General features: G+C 38.3%; 1 protein-coding gene across 10 annotated transcripts in view; it reads right to left on the bottom strand.

Annotated features, from left to right (window-relative positions):
* Positions 1 to 21,065, bottom strand: part of RFX3 (regulatory factor X3) — a 252,891-nt gene that overhangs the window by 58,812 nt on the left and 173,014 nt on the right. For 9 of the 10 annotated variants that reach the window (XM_089779225.1, XM_089779227.1, XM_075931653.2 and 6 more), the window contains 3 exons: positions 14,871 to 14,945; positions 9,673 to 9,854; positions 4,458 to 4,577 (listed from right to left, as the gene is read on the bottom strand). In XM_089779225.1, the coding sequence (XP_089635351.1) occupies positions 4,458 to 4,577; positions 9,673 to 9,854; positions 14,871 to 14,945 (377 nt within the window). The remainder of the gene's footprint in view (positions 1 to 4,457; positions 4,578 to 9,672; positions 9,855 to 14,870; positions 14,946 to 21,065) is intronic. The other variant, XM_089779226.1, reaches the window with a different exon arrangement.

Here is a 21,065-nt window from a genome sequence, read left to right as displayed (position 1 = left end):
AATCGTCTCTAGAATCTATATGTCTAAGGCAGTCTTTTTCAAATGTATGCAAATCTCTGCAGTGGCTCCCTCTGCTATCTTGGCTTCTTGTGGTTACATACTCCAAGGGAAGACAGATGGTTTTACTGCCACTTTCCTTTCTTGAAATTTTACAGTGCATGGAGCTGCTTTAAATTACAACTAGGGTTCCACAGGAGAACTACTAGAGGCAGATGATTAGATAAAATATTTAATCAAAGCATATCTTGACATCTTGGGCATGTCGGTTCCTAACCAGCACCTCCCCTCTTTTTTGGAAGGGTAGATACACTGTGTTTCCTGTTGCAAAGGAAAAGTCAATCCCAGGCTAAATCTGACCCATTGTCTTATTAGCGCCACACACAAGATGTAATCATAAAATATGAACAATGGAATTAGACATATAAAGTATCTTATCAGATTCAATCTATTTGGAAGAAAATAATCCAAAAGATTGTGTGGAGATAAATTTCAATAAAAGTATATCATATTTTGCTTTTAGTATTAATATTTGCAACTTTACCATTTGCCTTTTTGCTAACGTGTATCTAGAAGCTTCAGAACAAACTTAACAGAAGTTCAATTCTGATCACATTAGAATTGGAAACAAGAATACCATGTTTTAAAAATATATCAGGACCATCTCCTTCAGTCATTTAAATCTGAAAAAAATGTTGTTTAATGCAAATTATCTCTGAATCAAGAAACAATCCTGATACAGGCTGAAACTCTCTAATCCAGCACTATCTGGTCCAGCAACATCTGTGCTCCAGCATGACTTTAGTTAGCTGGATGTCCACTTATCATGAGCGTGGCCAAGTTTCCCATGGTCCCATAAAGTTTGTTTATAGCCACCAGTTCTGGCTCTCAGTGTTCTGTGCTATGATTTAGCTCTAATCTAGCCCTAAATGTTGTCTAAGAGCCCAGGTAAGCAGTCAACTATTAGTAATGCTGCTAGACAATATTGACCTCCTATGGTCTGGCAAATTCTCTAGTCCAGCACCGGTCAATAAACTATCTAAACTTCTACATATCACAGGGTACTACAACTCTGGTGCCTTCAACTCACCTAACAACATTGTTAATTTATCCAATCACACACTTATCAGAGCAGAAGAGTCTGTCCCAATCCTGGGGACTACCTTTCTGCCCCGCCACCCCCACACAGGATACAGTTCTGCGGTGACCTGGAAGCCTATTTTTACCATCTCCAACAGATGGAATATTTCCAACATACCCCTGAACACTGTATTGACCCCCCTCTACCAAGCCTCAAGGAAGACGATTTCCATGTGGACCCCTCCTGATGGTTGTAATGACAATCTGGACTTCTACACAGATTGCATCTGCAAATGTGCACAGGCTGACACTGTAAACAAACAACATGTGACATATAACCTCAGTCATGCAGAACAACACTACCCACAGCCTCAAAAACAACTCTGACATTAAGAGGCTGACAAAGCGGTTGCTGTAGTCACCATGAATGGGTCAGATTATAAACAGAAGGCTGCTAGACAATGCACTAATATGACATTACACAGGCCTCTTTCCTCTGATCCTACTGAGGAATACCAAAAGAAATAACACTATCAGCTCAAGAAACTCCCTGCTACAGCTCAGGACCAAATCTACACAAACATGCCCCCCCCCCTCCGTTCCCCCCCCCCCCCGAACCATAACCAGGAGTATTCTATCTGCTACCCAAGGTCCATAAACCTGGAAATCTGGTACTTCCCATCATCTCTGGCATTGGCACCCTTACAACATGATTATCTGCTATGTTAACTCTCTCCTCAGTGCCTACGCAACTAGCACTTCTAGTTATCTTCAAGCACCAATGAGTACCTAAGGAAACTACAGAGCATCAGTAATCTTCACAAAAGCGCCGTCCTGGCCACCATGGGTGTAGAAGCTCTTTACACCAACATTCCACACAAGGATGGACTACAAGATGTCAGGAACATGATCCCCAATGATATCACAGCATACCTGGTGGCTGAACTATGCGACTTTGTCCAATGTGGGGTCAATTTATGCCTTTAAGTCAGTGGTACTGCTATGGATACCTGCATGGCCCCACAGTATGCCAACATTTTTATGGCTGACCTTGAACATCATTTAATTACATTGATGACATCTTCATCATATGAAGCCATGGGAAGGAGACCCTTGAAGAATTCCTCAGGGATTTCAACATTTCCACCCCACTATCAACCTTAGCCTGGACCAAGCCACACAAGAGATCCACTTTCTGGACACTATAATAGAAATAAATAATGGTCACAAACACTTCATACTGGAAACCTATTGACCATTACTCTTACCGACATGCCTCTAGCTTCCATCCAGAATAGAGATGTTAAAATGCATTTATTTGTGTAAACGTGTATCTGCTGAAATTTTTAGCAGATACGTGGTAACACACAGGGGGAGAGGAGGCAGAGCCAGAGCTCGTGGGGACCCGGCTTTTAAGCTGGCTCCCCATGAGCACAGGACTCTCATTTCCCCGCCCCTGCTCCCTCTGTATGAGAGGCAGGGGTTGCAGTCGGCTCAGCGGGAGCCTATATGTGGGGGAAAGCTGGCTCTCCATATGCATTGGCTCCTGCATGCCCCGTCCCAGCCCACATGCCACTGCTTCTGTGGGAGGCAGCAACCGTGGGAGAGAGAGGACAGGCGGTTCCATGGAAGCCAGCATGCATGGGGATCCAACTTAAAAGCCAGCTTCCTGTACACATTGGATCCCGCCTGACCCCCGCCCCCTGTGCAGCGGTGGGAGGGGGCAGCCAGCTCGGTGGGATCTGGTACACTTTAAAGCTGCCTCCCGCCTCTGTATGAATGGCAGCAGCATGGGGGAGAAAGGGAGCAGCCAGACACAGCCAGACAAGTACCCAGAGGTCAACTACTTCAAGACAGGCCCCAAAAGGAAAATAACACACACCTACAGCCCCCAGCTTAAACTCCTCCAGCACATCACTGACAATCTACAACATATTCTGGAAAACAATCCCTCACTCTTACAGACCTTGAGAGACAGGCCAATTCTCACCTATAGACAGCCACCCCACCCCCCACCTAAAAGCAAATCATTTTCAGCAGCCAAACATTACACCTCAGATACCTACCCCTGCAACAAACCTCAGGAACCTACCTCTGCAACAAACCCATTGCCAACTCTGTCCACGCATCTATACAAGTGACATCTCCACAGGGCCTAACCACATAACATCAGAGGCTCACATAACTGCACATCTTCTAATATGATATATGCCATCAAATGCCAGCAAATGCCCCTCCCCCATGTATATTGGCGAAACAGGACAGTCTCTACAACAAAGGATAAACAGACACAAAACAGACATCAGAAATGATAACACACAAAAACATGTAGGGGAACATTTTAATCTGTCTGGTCACACAATCATGGATTTAAAACTATCCACTCTTCTACAAAGGAATTTAACTACCCAATTACAGAGAGAGACTGCAGAACTGAAATTCATCTACAAAATTGACAGTTACCCTGGGCTTGAACAAAGACATTAACTGGTTAACGCATTACAAAGCCAGTTTCCCCTGCCTTTAACATCCACATGTTCACATCAAAAGCTGTGAATGGGACACATCCAGACCACTTAATTAGCTTCATTAACATGGGTCCTACAATTGATAGGTACTACTTCTGATGTTACATACATCTTGGTGTCTTATTTCCACTTCAACTCAAATGATGAAGTGGGTTTTAACCATGAAAGCTCATGATACTACAGCCTCTCTCCAACTTACGAACCGGTTACGGACAGAGCAATTGGTCGTAACTCGGTTCGTTCGTAAGTTGGACCTCATTGTGTTACACGCGACCACAGTGTTCGTAAGCGTGGATTGCGGTCATAACGCGGGGTCTGCCATTTATGACAGCTCTGGTCATAACTGAGAACAGTGGTAGGTCGACCGTTCGCAACTCGGGGACTGGCTGTATATATTTTTGTTAGTCTCCAAGGTGCCACAGGACTGCTTATTTTTAAAGTTACAGACTAACAGCTATCCTTCAGACTCCGTATCTATTTAATGGGTCAAAAAGGAAATCAGTCTAATATTAAAAAAAACCACATATGTAAGCATCCTTCATTCTTTTAACTTCTTTTCCTTGTACAGAAAAATATATGCATACAAGAAAGATTTATTAACTATTTCATATAGACAAGTAATTTCCAACAATGCTGATAGAGAAGCGTGGCATTACATTGAAGCAGAGTGGCTCCTAGAGGGAGATGAGAAGCTCTGGGCAGAAGTGACAAATATGTCACTTTTGGGATTGATTGCCCTGTCCCACCTGCAGCGATCATCCCCTCTGGACAGTTCTGCACTGAAGCAATCCTCCCAGGCTTCAAAATATGAAAAAGTGTTCATTTAATATAGTTACATCATCCACACTGTACCTCTGTTTCTGCTGCATGGGTTGTTGTCTCATAGCCATATATTGCATGTCCTCTTGTAGCCGATTAAGAGGAGAATCTGGCTTGACACGAATCCCATAGTAATGATATTTGGAGTTCCCCCTTTATGAAAGGATAAGAATTAAAAAAACGAAAGCTGATAAAACAGAAATTGTAAATTTCTCTTCTTTAAAGTCTTACAATCTATCTCGACAGGAAAATAGGGTACAGAAATTGGAAGAGTCTCTTTTCCAATCTTTTCTCCTGATTCACTATTATTCACTTGAATAATACCACGGGGTTCATAAAATCAACTTCTGCCCCTTACATCAATGTAAGCCAAAAGCCCCTTAAACTGATGAATATGCAGTGAAAATAATCCATACTATCCAGATCCAAAAGATCTGTAAATCCGTGGAACCCATTCCTGCCCATCCCATGACAAGGTAAAGTTTGTAATCTACCATTTCAATTAAACTAACATAGTCAATAATCTTAATAAATGTATTGTAATGTTCTTTGTTTTGATCTTATTCATATGTATAGTAAAACTTTTAAGCATAACAATCTTTTTAGTACATAGACTTGAAATCACATAATTTTGAAAGAGTATAAAATAGGAAACATTGTTCATGTGAATAGAAGAATAGTGAAATCCTGTCACCACGTTGAAAAAACATTGTGTAAGCAATTATCTTTATTTTTCAACAATATTTTTCTTCGGAAGGTAAGGTTTAAGTTAAAAATCAGAACTCTGCGAAAAACTGCCTTTGCTGACATGGAGAAAAAATATGCTATGGAAATGGGAGATTTCTACCTGAGGCAAATTAATAATTTTGGACAGCAACAGAAGAATTATTTCATTATTATTAGTTTGCAAATACTGAGGAAAATATCAGATTCCATATGTGAATGTTAGTAAAGAGAATATCACTACTTGTATTTTCACTTAGCACTAAATAGTTTAAGTTAAGTATCAGTGTTCTTTCAGTTTTCTTCCTTCCAGAGACAAAAGCAAGGACTTTTTTGTTGGCTATTAATTACATGAAAAATGTGTGATAATTGTTGTGTAGGAAATGTCCCAGACACATCTCCTTTTCAGCAGTCATACCCTCTTGTTCTGGCCCTGCCTGTAATAGGGAGTTTGTGAGGCACATGTATTCCTATCTTGGCTTTGTACCATTATAACCAAGTTTCTGTTACCTTGATATTAGATTAGCTAGGTTTATATTGCATCTGTGTGCATTTTTGTTGGCTGATAACTTTGGCCATTTTTCTAGAAAAATACTACAAGAATTTAGTGTCTTGAGCAAAATTCTACACACTAGATGTCCTCCTTCCATTTGAAGAAGGAAATATCTTTACTACATTTAGAAACCTTGTTTTACAGCTTTTAAAAAGTACACAGCCCCAGCTGCTCCTGGGGTGAGACTGCATGCTGGGACTGGAGCAGAGGCCGCCCGCGGTACTATTTTTAGTACCGCAGTCCCAGGCCCTGTGGGACCACAGTACTAAAAATGACACTGCGGGTAGCCCCAACTCCTGTTGCAGTAAAGCAGCAGCCACGCAGGACCCATTCCAGCTGGGGCAGCCTCACCGGAACAGCCTCGTCTCACGTGCCCTGGCTCCAGTCTGAGCAAAAGGGCAGATGTCTGTCACTAGGAACACACCAGGCCACTGGCCGCCGCCATTCACCTTCCATTCCAGCAGGAAGGTGAGCGGTTAGTGCTGCTGGAGCGGCTCTTAAAATGATGTGGGCAGACCTAAACATTTCAGTGCATGACCGTGAAAGCACTCAGCTTAGAGGAAACACTGTTCAGAAGTTTAGGTTGAGCAATGCCAACAATATTATAGGCAGAAATGCACCTAGATTTCAGGCTTGTCGATCCACAATAATAATTTTAAGCACAGATGGACCCTTGAACCTATATGGAGCTCTACTGCATTCAATGGAGCTGAACATAGAGGCAGTTGTCTGCCCGTGTAGAGTCAAATACAGGATCAGGAGGCCCTTGTAGGAAAACATTCTAAGTCTAACTGAAGGATTATACTTAAATCCTTTCCTACATAAGAAAAAAGGTGTTATTTTAAAACAATAGCTAACATGTTTGAATATATTTTTTTCTGAATCTAGACAAGACCTAAATGATATTTTACCTGATGCATATGGAGTGTGAAAAGAGCATTTTGATCTCAGCACTGGATGTTGAGATTGAAGCATTTTACATCCTTGAAGAGTTAAAATGCAATCTCCTGAGCCCCGAATTGGGTTTTATAAGACTGGATACAAATTGATGGATGAAGTACGATTTCAGAATTCTTAAGTACACAATGATCAATGTTTGGACACTGCCAATATCTTCTGCCCTAAATTACCAATTGGCTCTACATGTCCTCTTCTTTTACCCTGTCCAACTACCATGTGTGTCCTACAAAACAGTAATGGTAGACTCTAGGCCAGTGTTTCTCAAACTGTGCTCCATGGAGCCCCAGGGCTCCACGAGACATCTCCAGGGGCTCCGCGAGGTTGACAAACTGGAAACATCGAGAGGTACAACACATACAACCAGTGGACCGCTGGGGCTCTGCATAAATTTTTACGCATGTAAAGAGCTCCGGAGCCCAAAAAGTTTGAGAACCACTGCTCTAGAGCACAGAGGGAGAGAGCTCCTTCTGATGCAGCAGACAGTAGTCATCGCTCTTGTGACTGTGGCTAGAGTTAAGAAACTCCCTGCGACTGGACCAACATAGTTAAGACCAGACAAACTGTGCAGCAGTAATTCAAACAGTCTCTCTCAGGAAATGTTTGAGCTCATCTCGGGTACAAGGAGTTTACCAACTATATTTTACAGATAAAAGTGACAATAGTGCACCAGTCAGAGGCTTCCACTGGACCCGTAGTAAAATATGAGATAAATGCAGGCATGGGCAATAATTTTTTATGAGGAGGGGACACTCCAAGAATTTGGTAAGTGCTTGCTCTTCTATAATATTAATGGAGGTGCAAGATCTGGGATGGAGATTGGGTGCAGAAGGGAGCTCAGGATAGGAGACTGGGATGGGAGAGGGGGTCTGGGAGAGAGTTTGGGTGAAGGAGAGGATTATGAACTAGGGCATGGGGATTTGAGCAGGAGGAGGATGTGATCTGTGGCAAGAAGCTAAGGTGCATGAATAGCTGGGGTGCCAGGTACAAGCTCTGACTGGGAGGTGCTTACTCTAAGGCTCCCAGCCAGCAGGGCCCTCAGACAGGTTCATAATCTGCCATGGCCCAACATGTCTTTCAAAGTGGCCCGCTGCTAGAGCCAGCATGTCTCTCTGCACAGCATGTACCATAGAAAAAGGGGGTTCTGCCAGCCGCTTGCACATGCAAGCATGGCTCAGGCAGCTCCCATTGGTTGCAAGGATTGTGCTGGGGGCAAGGCAGCATGTGGAGCCCTCCTTCTCCCATGGCGCGTGTTGCACAGACCCATGGCGCGTGTTGCACAGAGATGCACAAGCTGGCCCCAGCAAGTGCCATTTTGAGCATGGGGGCATGGCAGGCAAGATATTAGCAACCCAGACTACTGTGGCGGGACAGATCCGAAGGTTTGGCAGGTTGGATATAGCTTGTGGGCCATATTTTGCCCACAGGTAAACAAATGGATGTGTTGGGAAGGTGTAGAGTGCAGCAAGCAAAATGGGCCAAGCTCCTCATGGCTAAATCTAGCCATCCTTAAGTAAATTGCTTAAGAAACTGCCATCTGACATCAGTGCCAATTACTACATTATCTTGAACCCTCTTAATAGTGGAGAAGATTGAAGATTATTAAAAGGCTGTGGGGATATATGGTCTTTTTAATTTCCCAGATTATTTGCAGTTTTATTTTAAGGTTGGGTATGGCATAGAAAATATTTGATTGACAAAATACTTTTAGTAACACGGAAAAAAGGTCAGGTGTATGTGAAAGTTTTATTAACTCTGTCAGCAGCCTTTGACACCATTGAAAACATGCTGCTGCAGTACTGATATCTGGAGGGACTGAACAAGGAAACAAAAAATGAAAAAAAAAATTGAACTATTCAGCTTTGTGGAACTTTCCAGTAAGATGTTTATAGTTCTTGAACAAATTGTATAGCACAATTATTGTAAGCATGCATCTGTTTATACTTAAAAGATTTAAACACATTGTTTACTGGGCTTGTTCAATACACTATTTCCAAACTCTCCTTCATTGGTTAAATCAAAACTATTTATTTTTTCAAAGAAAATAACAGACACATTGCAAATGTCAAAACTCACCAATTTTGTTATAGGCTTGTTTAAAACAATAACAACAACAACAACGGTGAGTAAGAATCATTGTTTCCTTACTCTTTTGTAACTTAAAATGGCAAAAAAGTTTAAACTCACATTTACGAAAAACTAATCATAAATATTTTTCCTTCAGATAGAACAAAGCATGGAACATTTTAGCTCAAGAGGTAAGTGTTTGGAAAATCTGTAAACGAGTGAATGGAATGTGCTATGAAGCTTGAACAGTAGCCCACTACACTAGGTAAATACAGAATAAATAACTCCTCTATTTTTACACTTACTGTCCCTCATATTTAGTTATCATATTACACTGAAATACCACTGCATGAAATAAAAACAGTAACAGTAATTTATAAATAAGGAATTAAAACTATTTGTAATTAAGCTGTCGAATCATGGCAGCATTAAATAACAGTCCCTTACAAACACCAAAAAACAAAACAGTTAATAAAAATATTTAGCTTAAATCTCTCATTTATTTTTATCTGAAAAGGCAGAACAGTGGCATGATCTAACGTGTAAATGATCAATCATCACTTTGTGCTCAGAATATACTTAAAGTATTGTATAAAAATAATAAAAAACCCAAAATATAACTAGATTTTTAACCTCATAGGAAATACAGTAATTATTCTCCATCTGACTGCATTGTTTTCCAACCAACAGCTTATATTAAATTTGTATTGCTATACATCTGTTGTGTATGTTTCAAAATTAACAAGTGACTCCAGGACAAGAAGAAATGTAATGGTCTGTAACTTGGCACAGTTTGACATTACATGAGAAACTGACAGAACAAACATTTTAACATTTAAGTAATGTTTTCTTCAGCTTGTTTAGTGTTTCATGTACTAGGTTCGTTATCACAGAGGTCACTACACTGTGTCTATGTTATAATCAAAGATTTCATTATTTGACACAAACCTGGTTCCTAGTCTCCTGGTCCGTAGCCCCATGAAAATCGACCTTATGAGTTTTCCAAAGGAGGCAGCATTAACTGGGTCCAACTTGTGCTCCTGACAGTGTCGTAAGTAATGATTGTAAAGGGTACTTCTGGGGAGACTCACTCCTTCTGCTGTTTCATAGTTGTCTAAGAGCCACTGGAGCTATTTCAAATAGGAGACAACGAAGAAGAGTAAATTAGATAATTACACAACAAATGTATTAGGATATTATTAACATAGCTCTACAACACAACACTTCTTAGTACATTTTGAGATTGCTCAATGTCTATTCTATGGTGACTTTTTTTCAAGTGAAGGTAGTTCTCTTTAGAGATGTTAGATATGTGATGGTATCTTTGGGTCTTTCAGAAATATATGGAAATAGCAGAACTCATAACACTTGTGACCTCAGATAGTCCCCAAAGTATTCAAGAGTCCAGTACCACATATTAATTTTCTGTTCACTGATCTAGGCTTTTGAGACAAATGGTGAGCATTTCAGGGAATTTATGCAACCAAAAAACTAATTTACACAGCCAAGGAACAAAAATTGTTTGTTGGACTCATGGAGAGTCATTTAATCCATCTGCATTATCAGACTACTGTATTGCAGAGAGTTGGTTCGCTTCCCCAGGTATTCAAATCAGTTACACTATTTAATTGAACAATTATTCTTTTGCTTTTTAACTATAAATAAAGACACAAAAACAAACACACATCAAGGAGCAATCTAGGTGGTACTGAAATGAACTGATACAATTATTAAAGACTATGATCTAGTTCTGCTTCCACTGAATTAAAAAAGTATTTTGTCATTAACTTCAGTGGCAATAGGACAGAATCCCATGAAAACTCACTCACTAAGTCATTTAATATAGAATTTTGGTGCGTAAATACTTACATGCAGAGTACTTTAGTGACTCTATAGTAAGAGGCACAGATGGTATCTTTTGGGGCATACCCACAACATATCTAATATAAACTGCCACTAACAGGTGATAAATCAAATAAAGAAAGCACTTTAACAAGGTCAATTGTCTGTGTCAGTTTCAATCTTCTCACCAGCTTTAACTGGGAGAAAAATGATGGTGTAAAATAGGAGTATTTTTATAGGATGATTATACTTAAATTGTGTGAAAGTCTATTGTTTCAATTTTCTAGAGGTTCTGATAATCTTTCATTTGGCTTGCTATATTGTGAGTGCGTATCTCCCAGAATTTCCCTTTGAGCTTTGGGTTTAAATGAGCCCAAAAGTTTAAACACGAAATCAGCTGAAATTGCCAAGTTTCGCTAGCTTTGATGTCAAAGCCAAGAGCATGGTTTCAATGCGAATCTTTAAATAAATTAGGTTCATGGATGTTACCAAAAAACCTGGGCTCAGTTTTGAGTGAAACTCCAAACCAGACATGTTTAAAATGATTTCAATCAATGCAACAATATTTTTGTTCTAAAGTATTAGTTCTCAGCATAAATGTGTAACAAAATTTAACATAAACCATCAAGGCAAAACATGAGTAAAATACATGTTCTTAACAAGTGCAAAAATATCACTTTATAATAGTCTGTCTCTGCCCCCCGTACCCTCCTGAAATGGAACCCTTGCTCATTCATTTACTAACAAAGCACGATGCTACATTTCAATAAGAGAAAACTTCTGCTACCATTCAATGTAATTCATTAAGACACAGATCTTAAATATTTTAATGTGAAAAATATAATTCTGTACACCTACTACCACTCTATATTTTAGTGAGTGCTAATTTGAGGGAGACTAGAGATATAATGAATGTACTGAACTCTCACCTTTCTTTCAACCAGAGTCATATGCACTTTGCCAAGTGCAACAAGAACAATTCACCCAAGACTTTTAGAGAATATCTTCCTGTTCTCCTTTTGCATGGAGAACAAAATACAAAACAAAATTGTAATTCTTTTGTTTATGTTCTAAAATATGAGCGGAGATTGCTTCTATTGTTTTGACTTGCTAGTAGGTAATATGGGTGAGAGATGGCAAATACTCACAAGAAGCAATTCTCTATGTTTGACATACTTAAATGGTTCAATAATGTAGAGTTGTTAGCTAGACTTTTAGACAACTTTACCCTTTAAATGGAATGTAATAAAACAGCGCAGTTTATCATATTTATTTTAGCTGGTAGATCTAAAATCGTAATTTAAAAAAAATTGAGTCATAGTGTTCACAAATGTCGTTTAAATTGGTTGTTTACCACTCTGATATAAAGCCAAGGAAAAAACACCACTGGAAACTTTAACCTTTAGCTTCATTTATTTAAAAAAAAAAAACCTATTTATTTCACTAATGAAGTGACATAAGCATATCAGAAGCTAGATACTACCAAGATAATTACATCTTTCAACCTTACATTTAATCTCTGTTAATCAGGATAGATTAAGAAGGGTGAACTATTCTTATTTTTCCCAAAGGGAAATACTGATTGATAAAAAAACAAAAACAAAAACAAAACAAAACAACAAAAAATAATTTCCCAATTACCTTCTGAATGTAACATTTGGGATTTTTTCCAGATGGATTACAACCTATAAGGATTCATTTTAAGTGTACTTACTAATGATCTGCATTCTTGACAGATGTTATTTCAACTATAACTTTCATTAACCTATGTTGGCAGAACATAATCCAAGATAACTATAAAACAGGGATTTTTGCTCTAGGGTGGACAAAGTTTAGTGACAAAAGGCATCAAGTGATTATTTGCTAGATTGCATGCTGGAAAGAAGAGTTCCCGAGGCTGTATATGATTTTTAAAGGAAAATAATCTACAAACATTATACAGTGATTGTAAACATATTCCTTAAATGCAGAGAATTCTACATTTGAGCTGTTCAGGCTTTGAATCCTAGCTTGTTGACTAATAACAATATTAAGAATAGGTACGTATATAGTGTTTACACACTAAAAAACTGGCAAATTGTCTCTGGCTTCAATAAAACTCCAATATTTATACATTAGATTACAAATTGATTAGTCAAGTCAACTTCATGCAACAAAGAAATAAAAAAAAAAGTAGACAAGACATGAAAAACTAACAAAAATGAGCAAGCTTTAATCAAAGCCATCATACTCCAGGATGGTAACAATGAGGTATAGTACCATAAAAAGCCAAATCAGCAAGCTACTATTTTTGAGAGTTTAAGATTTTGTCACGGATGAATAGAACATTTGTAAGGAAAATGTAAAACTAATGAAAGTCACAGATTTTCAGGACTGGTCCAAAGCCTATTTATATCAATAGTGTCTCTACTTTGACTTAATAGACGTTGGCTCAGACTTATGGAAGTCAAAATGAAGGGTAGTTTGAGAAATAGAGAGAGAACATACATATTTTTTCCATGCTACATAATTTGAGTCAGAAGTCAAAATAAATACTTTAAAAAAAAAACAGGCTAACTATACAACAAATTCAACCATTTACTGTCAACTTCCTAAATGGGTGATTGGGTCAAAACTATCATGTCAAAGAAATATGCTGTGTTTCCTATGCAGAATGAAAGACACAACCCTATCTACAACACATACTGGTCCTTTTATTAAAATTTGTAATACCACCCACATTAAAGGAATAAAAGAGACAATCAATGATGTGTAGTGTAATGGGTACATGCAAATATATTAGCAGAATGACATTTTTAAAAAGTGCATATAACTATATGGAAATAATGGAATGAAGTTATCCAAGGTAAAGAGTCTACCATCCTCTAGCTCTTAGATATGATGTTAAAGACAGTGGGCTTCCATATGGGATTCAGACAGAGTAACAGCTCTCCATACTTCCAGTTTTAACATGCTTTGACCCTTTGCAAGGTTATGATCTCTTCTGCCTGGTAGCTAATTAACCCAACAATGCTACTTCTAAGCAGCCTTCTATCTTCAATATGACATTTTGTTTTAACATCCAAGGTAGAATTTATAAATCTTCATTTCATTTATGCTATTCAATCTCTCTCCCCGCAATGTTAACAGTTTCTAAAGTTGTTTTATCTTCTGGGTGGTTTTTGAATCAATTCTCTGTTGCCTCTTACCATCATGATGGGAAAATTTCACACCAAACTATTGTTTTTTTAGCTTCATATTATGGGACTTTTTCAGAACAAAGCACATTAATTGCTTAGGTTTTATTTCTAAGTGATTGTTTCTACCACCACAAAATCAATTAAATTATAAAAATATATTTTTGACATTTCTATTTTCCATTTTTGTGGTAGAAGAATACAAAACTGAGGTCAGAACATAGAATAAGTTTTGATTAGTAACCTTAATGTATAAGGAGTGAATATATACAATTGCCAATATAAATTAAATAAATCAACTTTTACCAGCTGGAGGAAGGACATTTCAGACTGACGTGGACTGTCAATTAATTTTACAATTTATACAGTAAATTGGAGATTTAGCTTTAGGACTCTTTGCCCCCTCTACACAAATGTTAAATTTAATAGCTTTACCACTATATTTTAAAATGCTACTTTTATGCAAATAATCACCTTTGGCAAAAGTTATTCTCACTGAAAATTCTTATTTCTAGGATTTGTAAATTAAGACCAAAGAAAGAGGCACAAACAGCAAAACATACCTCTCTAGTTTCAGACTAATCAACTGTTTTCATTTTTTCAGTCCATGAAGACAACATCTTGTATAAGTCAATTAACATAATAAATACAATTTTACAGATCTTTATCATTCTTTTGTCATTTTTCAATAAATTCATTATACAGAATAAAGTAATAATATTCTCTAAAATAATCCAAAAGATAGTACCTATTCATGCTGAATGCTCCACAAAAAACTATTATACAGTGCACGGATTCTTTTTACTGTAGTAACTAATTTTATCTTAAATATAAAAACAACAGTTAATTAAGAATTTTTCAATTATTATTTTCATTATTGTGAATCTCAGAAGTATTATAACACTTGCAGACATAATGCACATCCTAGGAAACAGATGAACTCTATAGTATGTATGTATGTAGTGACATTTCACCTGACAAAATACAGTATGCGATAAGATTACATGTGACGGAGAAGGGAAGATTAAGTGGTAAAAAAAAAAAAAGCAATAAACAGAACAGGCATTTAGAGATAGACTAAGCATGCAGACAAAGCAGATTAGTTTACATGAAGAAAAGGCAACTTACATGGCTGTTGAGAAGAGAGCTTCTGTGAGTGGACAGACCATCAGACTTTTGCAGTGTCTCAATCGCCATTTCAATCTGATAATAGATGTCATTAAAAAAAGGGCTCAAGACAAGATAGTAATAAAAGGCTGACCAGAGAAACTTAGATAGATTGCTTCAAGTTCAACAGGAATTGCTTAAAGTTCTGTCCAGGTTTCTGAAAAAATTATATTAACTGCCTGATCCTGGACATCCTATGAAAGCAAAACTCCCAGTAACTTCAGGAGGAATTTTGCTTTTATATATACACTGAAGGATCAGGCCCTCCGAAAGTCTAATTCACCTTCCTTTTCTGCTCAAGAAATAGATCAAGTACAAAATGTATTTCTAAGTCAGAATGTAAATATAAAAACTTATGAACATTCAGTATACTTAACTAAATGTAGCAGGTGGGGGAACCCACACCCAGAGTACTTAATTTTTCCCCCAAGGACATGAGCAAAACTTGAGTATAGTTGAAGACAGGGACGTGAACAATAAGCAACATTTTTTCTCTTTCTGCACCCAACACTTAGCATGAATTCCTAGGCTCATTGAAGTTAATGGGAGGTTTGCCATTAGCTTCACTGGAGGACAGAATTTACTCTTCTTCCCTGACACAGCATTTTTTACACATCAAAAGAGATCAGTAAAGTTTATGGACATTTTGGGTATGCACATAGTGCAAGATTCAGCCCCAAGAAAATATTCTAATTTATTCAGAATAAGTTTAAGATGAAAATTATTACTATATCTTATATATAACCTCTTAAATATACAGCAGTATTAATTCTAATGCAAATGTGCAAAGATACCCGTCCTGTCTTTTTTTCATAATTTTGGATCTTAAATTACACTTTTGGCTGCTTTCTTATTAATGTTACTGAGTAAAATAATATTGGAAATGACACAGGCAATGGGATGTAAAATAGAAAAACTTCCATGGAAAAACCTTCCCACACCCATCCCCTTTAAAATAGTTCAATAAGAAGACAGGTAATTGTGTTTGTTCAGTGTTCAGAAAAAAAAGCAAGACATTAATTAGCCTTATAAAATGGGGGCAGACCCCTCAGAATGGCATTTTCAAAACTAACTAAGTTTTAAGACTTATTTTTCTCCCAAAAGACAGTTTTTATTGTGCCTCCCCCTGTGCCTCACTTATTTCAGTATTACCCACAGATTTTCAATCTAATTTACAAGCATCAATAGAGTTCAGTCAATACACATATAAATTGAAATAGAAAAGATTTCAGATTTCATATATAAGACTTGTACACATGCAAAATTAACCTCTCCCTTGTAACAGTAATATTTTGTTGTAATATTAATTAAAAGGGTACGTTTTCTTAATCTTTTCCATTACATCTTTTTTTTAGGCAGTTGTTCTGTCTTTAGAAATACATAACCTTTTTATTCGGACAGAGCGTTGAAAATAATTTCTGATTACCAAGCAAATGATATAAATTTGACAAGGCTAAAGTACAAAAAAATTCAGTAAATTATGATCATAGAGTGATCTCCTGTATAACACGGAAGAATTTCACCACATAATTCCTCCGTCAAACCTGTAAATTCTGGTTGAGTTAGAGCATTTCATAGATACACGATTCCAAGGCCAGGAGGGACCATTGTGATAATCTAGTCCGACCTCCTATTTAACAGAGGCTATAGTGCAGCCTTAAAATAATTTCTAGAGGAGATTTTTTAGAAAAAACATCCAATCTTGATTTTAAAATTATCTATGTTGGAGAATCTATCATGCCACTTGGCAAGTTGTTCAAATGATTAATTGATCTCAATGTTAAACATGTATATCTTATTTCTAGTCTGAATTTGTCTAGTTTTAACTTTTAGTCATTGACACTTGTTAAACCTTTCTATGCTAGACTGAAGAGCCCATTATTAAATATTTATTCCCAATGTAAGAAATCAAAGATTTTAACCAAGTCACTCCTTAATCTTCTCTGTGTTATGATAAATAGATTGAGCTCCTTGAGCCTATGAATCATTATAAGGCTTGTTTTCTAATCTTTTAATCATTCTCATGATTGTTCTCTGAACCGTCTCTTTTATCAAAATAGTTTTTCAAATGTGAATAGCGGAACAAGATATAGTATTCCTGCAGCAGTCTCACCAGTGCCAAATTACAGCGCTAAAATAACTTTGCTACTCCTACTCAAGATGCCCTTTGTTTATGTGGCCAAGAACGGCATTGACCTTTTTAGTCACAACATCGCACTAGAAGCTCATGTCCAGCCCCAAATCTTTTTCAAAGTCACTGCTTCGCATGAAAAAGTCCCCCATCATTTAAGTATGGCCTACATTCTTTGTTCCAGATTTACATTTAGCAGGATTACATTTACATCTAGCTATATTAAATGCACATTGTTTGCTTGTGCCCCATTTACAAACCCATACAAATCTCTGAATCAGTAACCTATCCTCTTAATTATTTATCACTCCCACTATTTTTTGTTTCATCTGCAATCTTTATCAATGATGATTTTGTTTCCTCCCAGATCATTTATAAAAATGTTAAACAGCATAGGGCCAAGAACTGATTCCTGCAGGGTGCCACCAGAAACACACCCATTCAATGATTACATTGTCAGGCCTATTAATTAACACAGCATTAGCTTTCTTCTAGTCTTTTAGAACTACCCGATTGTTCCAAAGCTTATTGAAAATCAACAATAATCATCCAGCAAGCACCTCAGTTCACTCTTTCAAAAATCTTGGATGCAAGTTATCTGAATCTGCTGATTTAACAAGGTTTAACTTCAGTAGCTGCTGTTTTAACGTCCTCGTGAGCTACTAGCGGAATGGATGTGACTACATCATCTGTTTTCTCCTGCAAATACAGCACAGAAATATTTAATTGAACATTTCTGCCTTTTCTGCATCACTATTAATATTTGAAAATTCCCCCATTTCTACTGGACCAATAGTATTGTTAGGATTATTTTTGTTCCTAACATACTTTTAAAAAAAATCCTTATTGTCGTTAACACTGCTGTCCATAGATTTCTCCTTCTTTCCTTTTTGCTTCCCTAATTTCTAGTTTCTGATTTATGTTCATTTTTAGCCACAGGTTGAATCTCTCTAAACTGAGACTTTCTGGTTCGGCAACACCTGTGGTCCAACATTCCAGGACCAGAGAGTCCCGGTGGAGGTCTAGTGTCTAGGAGCCCAGTAGCAGGGTTGCTCTGTGATAGCAAAACTGGGACAGCAACCCTGCTGCCACCTGGTGGTGCAGCTGCACAGTGGGGTTGGGAGGCAGCAGGGCTGCCCATTGGTGGGGCCCTGAGCCTGGGAGTGAGGCTGCTGTTTGGTGGGACAACCAAAAACCTGTTAGACCTGCTGCAGTCTGGAGGCACAGCTGGATCCAAACAATGGGGCTGCCACCCAGCAGTGCAGCTGCCCGGCGAGACTGGGAGACAGCAGGGCTGCCCAACAGTGGGGCTGGGATCTTGACAATAAAGCGGTGGGGTTGGGAGTCCAAGAGCAGGGCTGCTGCCTGGTAGCACACCTAGGAACCCGGCAGTCCCATTGCTGCCCAGCAGAGCTGTGAGGAGTGGCTGGGAGGCAGAGGGGCTGGAGCCCAGCAACAGGGATGCCACCCAGTGGCACTGCTAAACCCCAGCCGAGAAGCAGCCACCCAGCAGTGCAACTGCTGAGGAGGATGGGAAGACAGTGGGGCTTCCATGTAGAGCCGGGATCCCGTCACATCGAGGGGCCAGTGGCAGGGCTTAGCTGGCCAGGACACTGGCAGTCAGGGCATTGATGGGGGGCAGAAAAGACCTCCCCTGGTCTAGCAAAATCCCTCATTTGGGACCAGTCAAGTCCTAATGAAGCCAGACCAAGGAGGTCCAACCTGTATTTATCCTTTCTTCCATTTATTATATATTTTTAAAACATTATAGCTGATTTCAGACTCCTTCTATTCCAGGCTGCATGTTTCTAGTTAATCTGGCCTTCCTTCTTGATTGTGGCTTTTGTGGTGTGTAGAAAAATGTTCTTAAAGATTTACCAATTATTCACATTTTCCTCCCAGCTGATCTGGCTCATAACTGTTGTTATCTTTGTCCCTTTTAAAGCATGAATCTTTGAAAATAAAGTAGTGTCGGTGAGGTGAGTTAGGCTGACGTGGGATCAAAGAGGCCTGAAGGAATGGTGATCATCTCAAAAGAGAATAACCCAGACTTGAACAGGCTCAAGAATTCAATTTAAGAGATTCTGTGAGGATTTTCCACAGCACTAGTAGAGCATTTAAGAGGTTATAATGAATTTTGCTACAGCAGACAAAAAAGAATTTGAAGAGGGACAGAAGGAATTATTTAAGTGTGGTATATAGAACAAAAGCTTTAAAAAAAACACCCTCAAAAGAAATATAAATTATAAAAATAATTTTAAAAATCTGTTCTGAAGATTAGTGTCTCTGGAGTCTTCTACAAATAAACCTTAAAAAACCTATTATTTTTTCTTAAAATCAACCAATTCATTAAAGAAATAAAGAAAACCTCACAATCAAATATGTGTAATTGCTACTGGTCAGGAAACCTGGTACAATTGCATAGATTTAATATGTTTAAAATCACACAAGGATATACATATTGACTGATGAACATAAACTTTGTTCTATTATCATTTTTTCTACATAAAGCATGTACTTAACATACTAGGCATGGGTGAATATTCAGAACGTTTGGGGTTTAGATAAGTATTTAGAAAGTTAAGTTCTCTATCCAAATGTCATGCAAACTTTTAGCCTTATCTGTACAAAACAGATGACTTTCCCCAGTAGGCATAAGCTTCCTACCTGACATGATCCAGTCTTCTGGGAAAAGAACTAATGACTTTCTACCCTCCTTCACTGGCATCTTCAAAGGGTGGACAGCTCATCACTTTCTCCAAAATTCTACATTAAGCAATGTTTTTAGTATGTCAGTCCTTTCCCTCCCTGCTTTTAAAGAAAGACACTAAATTCGCTATTGGGTTTTACTGCTGTTGGCTTTTTCACAGTTTGTGGCTCATATACCACACTCAAAAACACAAATCTTCAAACTCTCACATAGGGGCTTATAGATCTCCCTTGTGCATGCCTTAATCCCAAAGGAAAATTACATTATTTCACAGTATTTAAGCCCTGCTGGATTCAGTCCCTAGGGATGCTAAGAAGCATGTAATTCGTTAATCGTGTAGTTGACAAAAATTTTGTTGACTACATGATTAATCGATAATGAGTAGCACTGCTACCACTCAATCCAGTCTCCTTCTGTGTCCATAACTACTACTGCTGCAGCTCTGCACAAAAAACACTATGAGTCAGCACAGGGATTGATGCTGGGTCCCAGCACAAGCTGGGTCCCAGCACAAGCTGGACTGAGCTAGCCAGAACTGAGCCAGCCTGCCCTTCATGCCAGCTCTTAGTGCTTGTACTGCAGAGCCACAATGTGGTTTAATGCCAGGTCCCAGCACTAAGAGCTGGTGCACAAGCAGGTGATGTGCTGGTCCCTGGTATCAACCCCTGCTGCAGCTCTGCATTATAAGCAGTGAGAGCCAGCGTGGGAGTTGACTTGGAAAGGAAGATGATCAAGTGTTAAGAATCGGGTGTTGGTCATCTTCCTTTCCAGGTGCTAACTAATGGTTCTTATCAGCCTCTTGTAACTATTTACTCTTTAAGATGCTACTAGACTGTTTGTTGTTTAAGTTTTTCCTGTTACAGACTCACTCCGCTAGCCCTCTGAAGCTTATCTACTTACTGTCTTTTTTTTCTTCCTCCCCTTACATTTTTTTTCCTTCTTCCCCCCCTTCCTCCATACCCCTCGCCCCTTCCCTTATTTATTCTTGGATCTGAAGAAGTGGGTTGTGCCCACAAAAGCTCATGATACCATCTACATGTTTTGTTAGTCTATAAAGTGCTACTAGACTAAAAAATTCCATTGACAGCTTTAAAAAGGAAGTTATTTCACCTAGGAATGGCTGAATTGTTTGGATAAATAAAAACTGATCTCAAAGCATCACTCAAATCAAAGCCACCCCAGACTAAAATAAAACTATTACACTTTATAAGTGTATACATTTAAAAAATAATGCTAATTATGTTATCACTATGTATCACTACCAGTGGACAACCTTCTTTATTATTACTCTCTCTCCTACCCTCATATGTTGAGT

The sequence above is a fragment of the Pelodiscus sinensis genome, chromosome 6 (genome assembly GCF_052426305.1).
Source record: "Pelodiscus sinensis isolate ZL-2025 chromosome 6, ASM5242630v1, whole genome shotgun sequence".
NCBI classification, from domain to species: domain Eukaryota; kingdom Metazoa; phylum Chordata; order Testudines; family Trionychidae; genus Pelodiscus; species Pelodiscus sinensis.
This window is presented reverse-complemented; position numbering and strand designations above follow the sequence as displayed.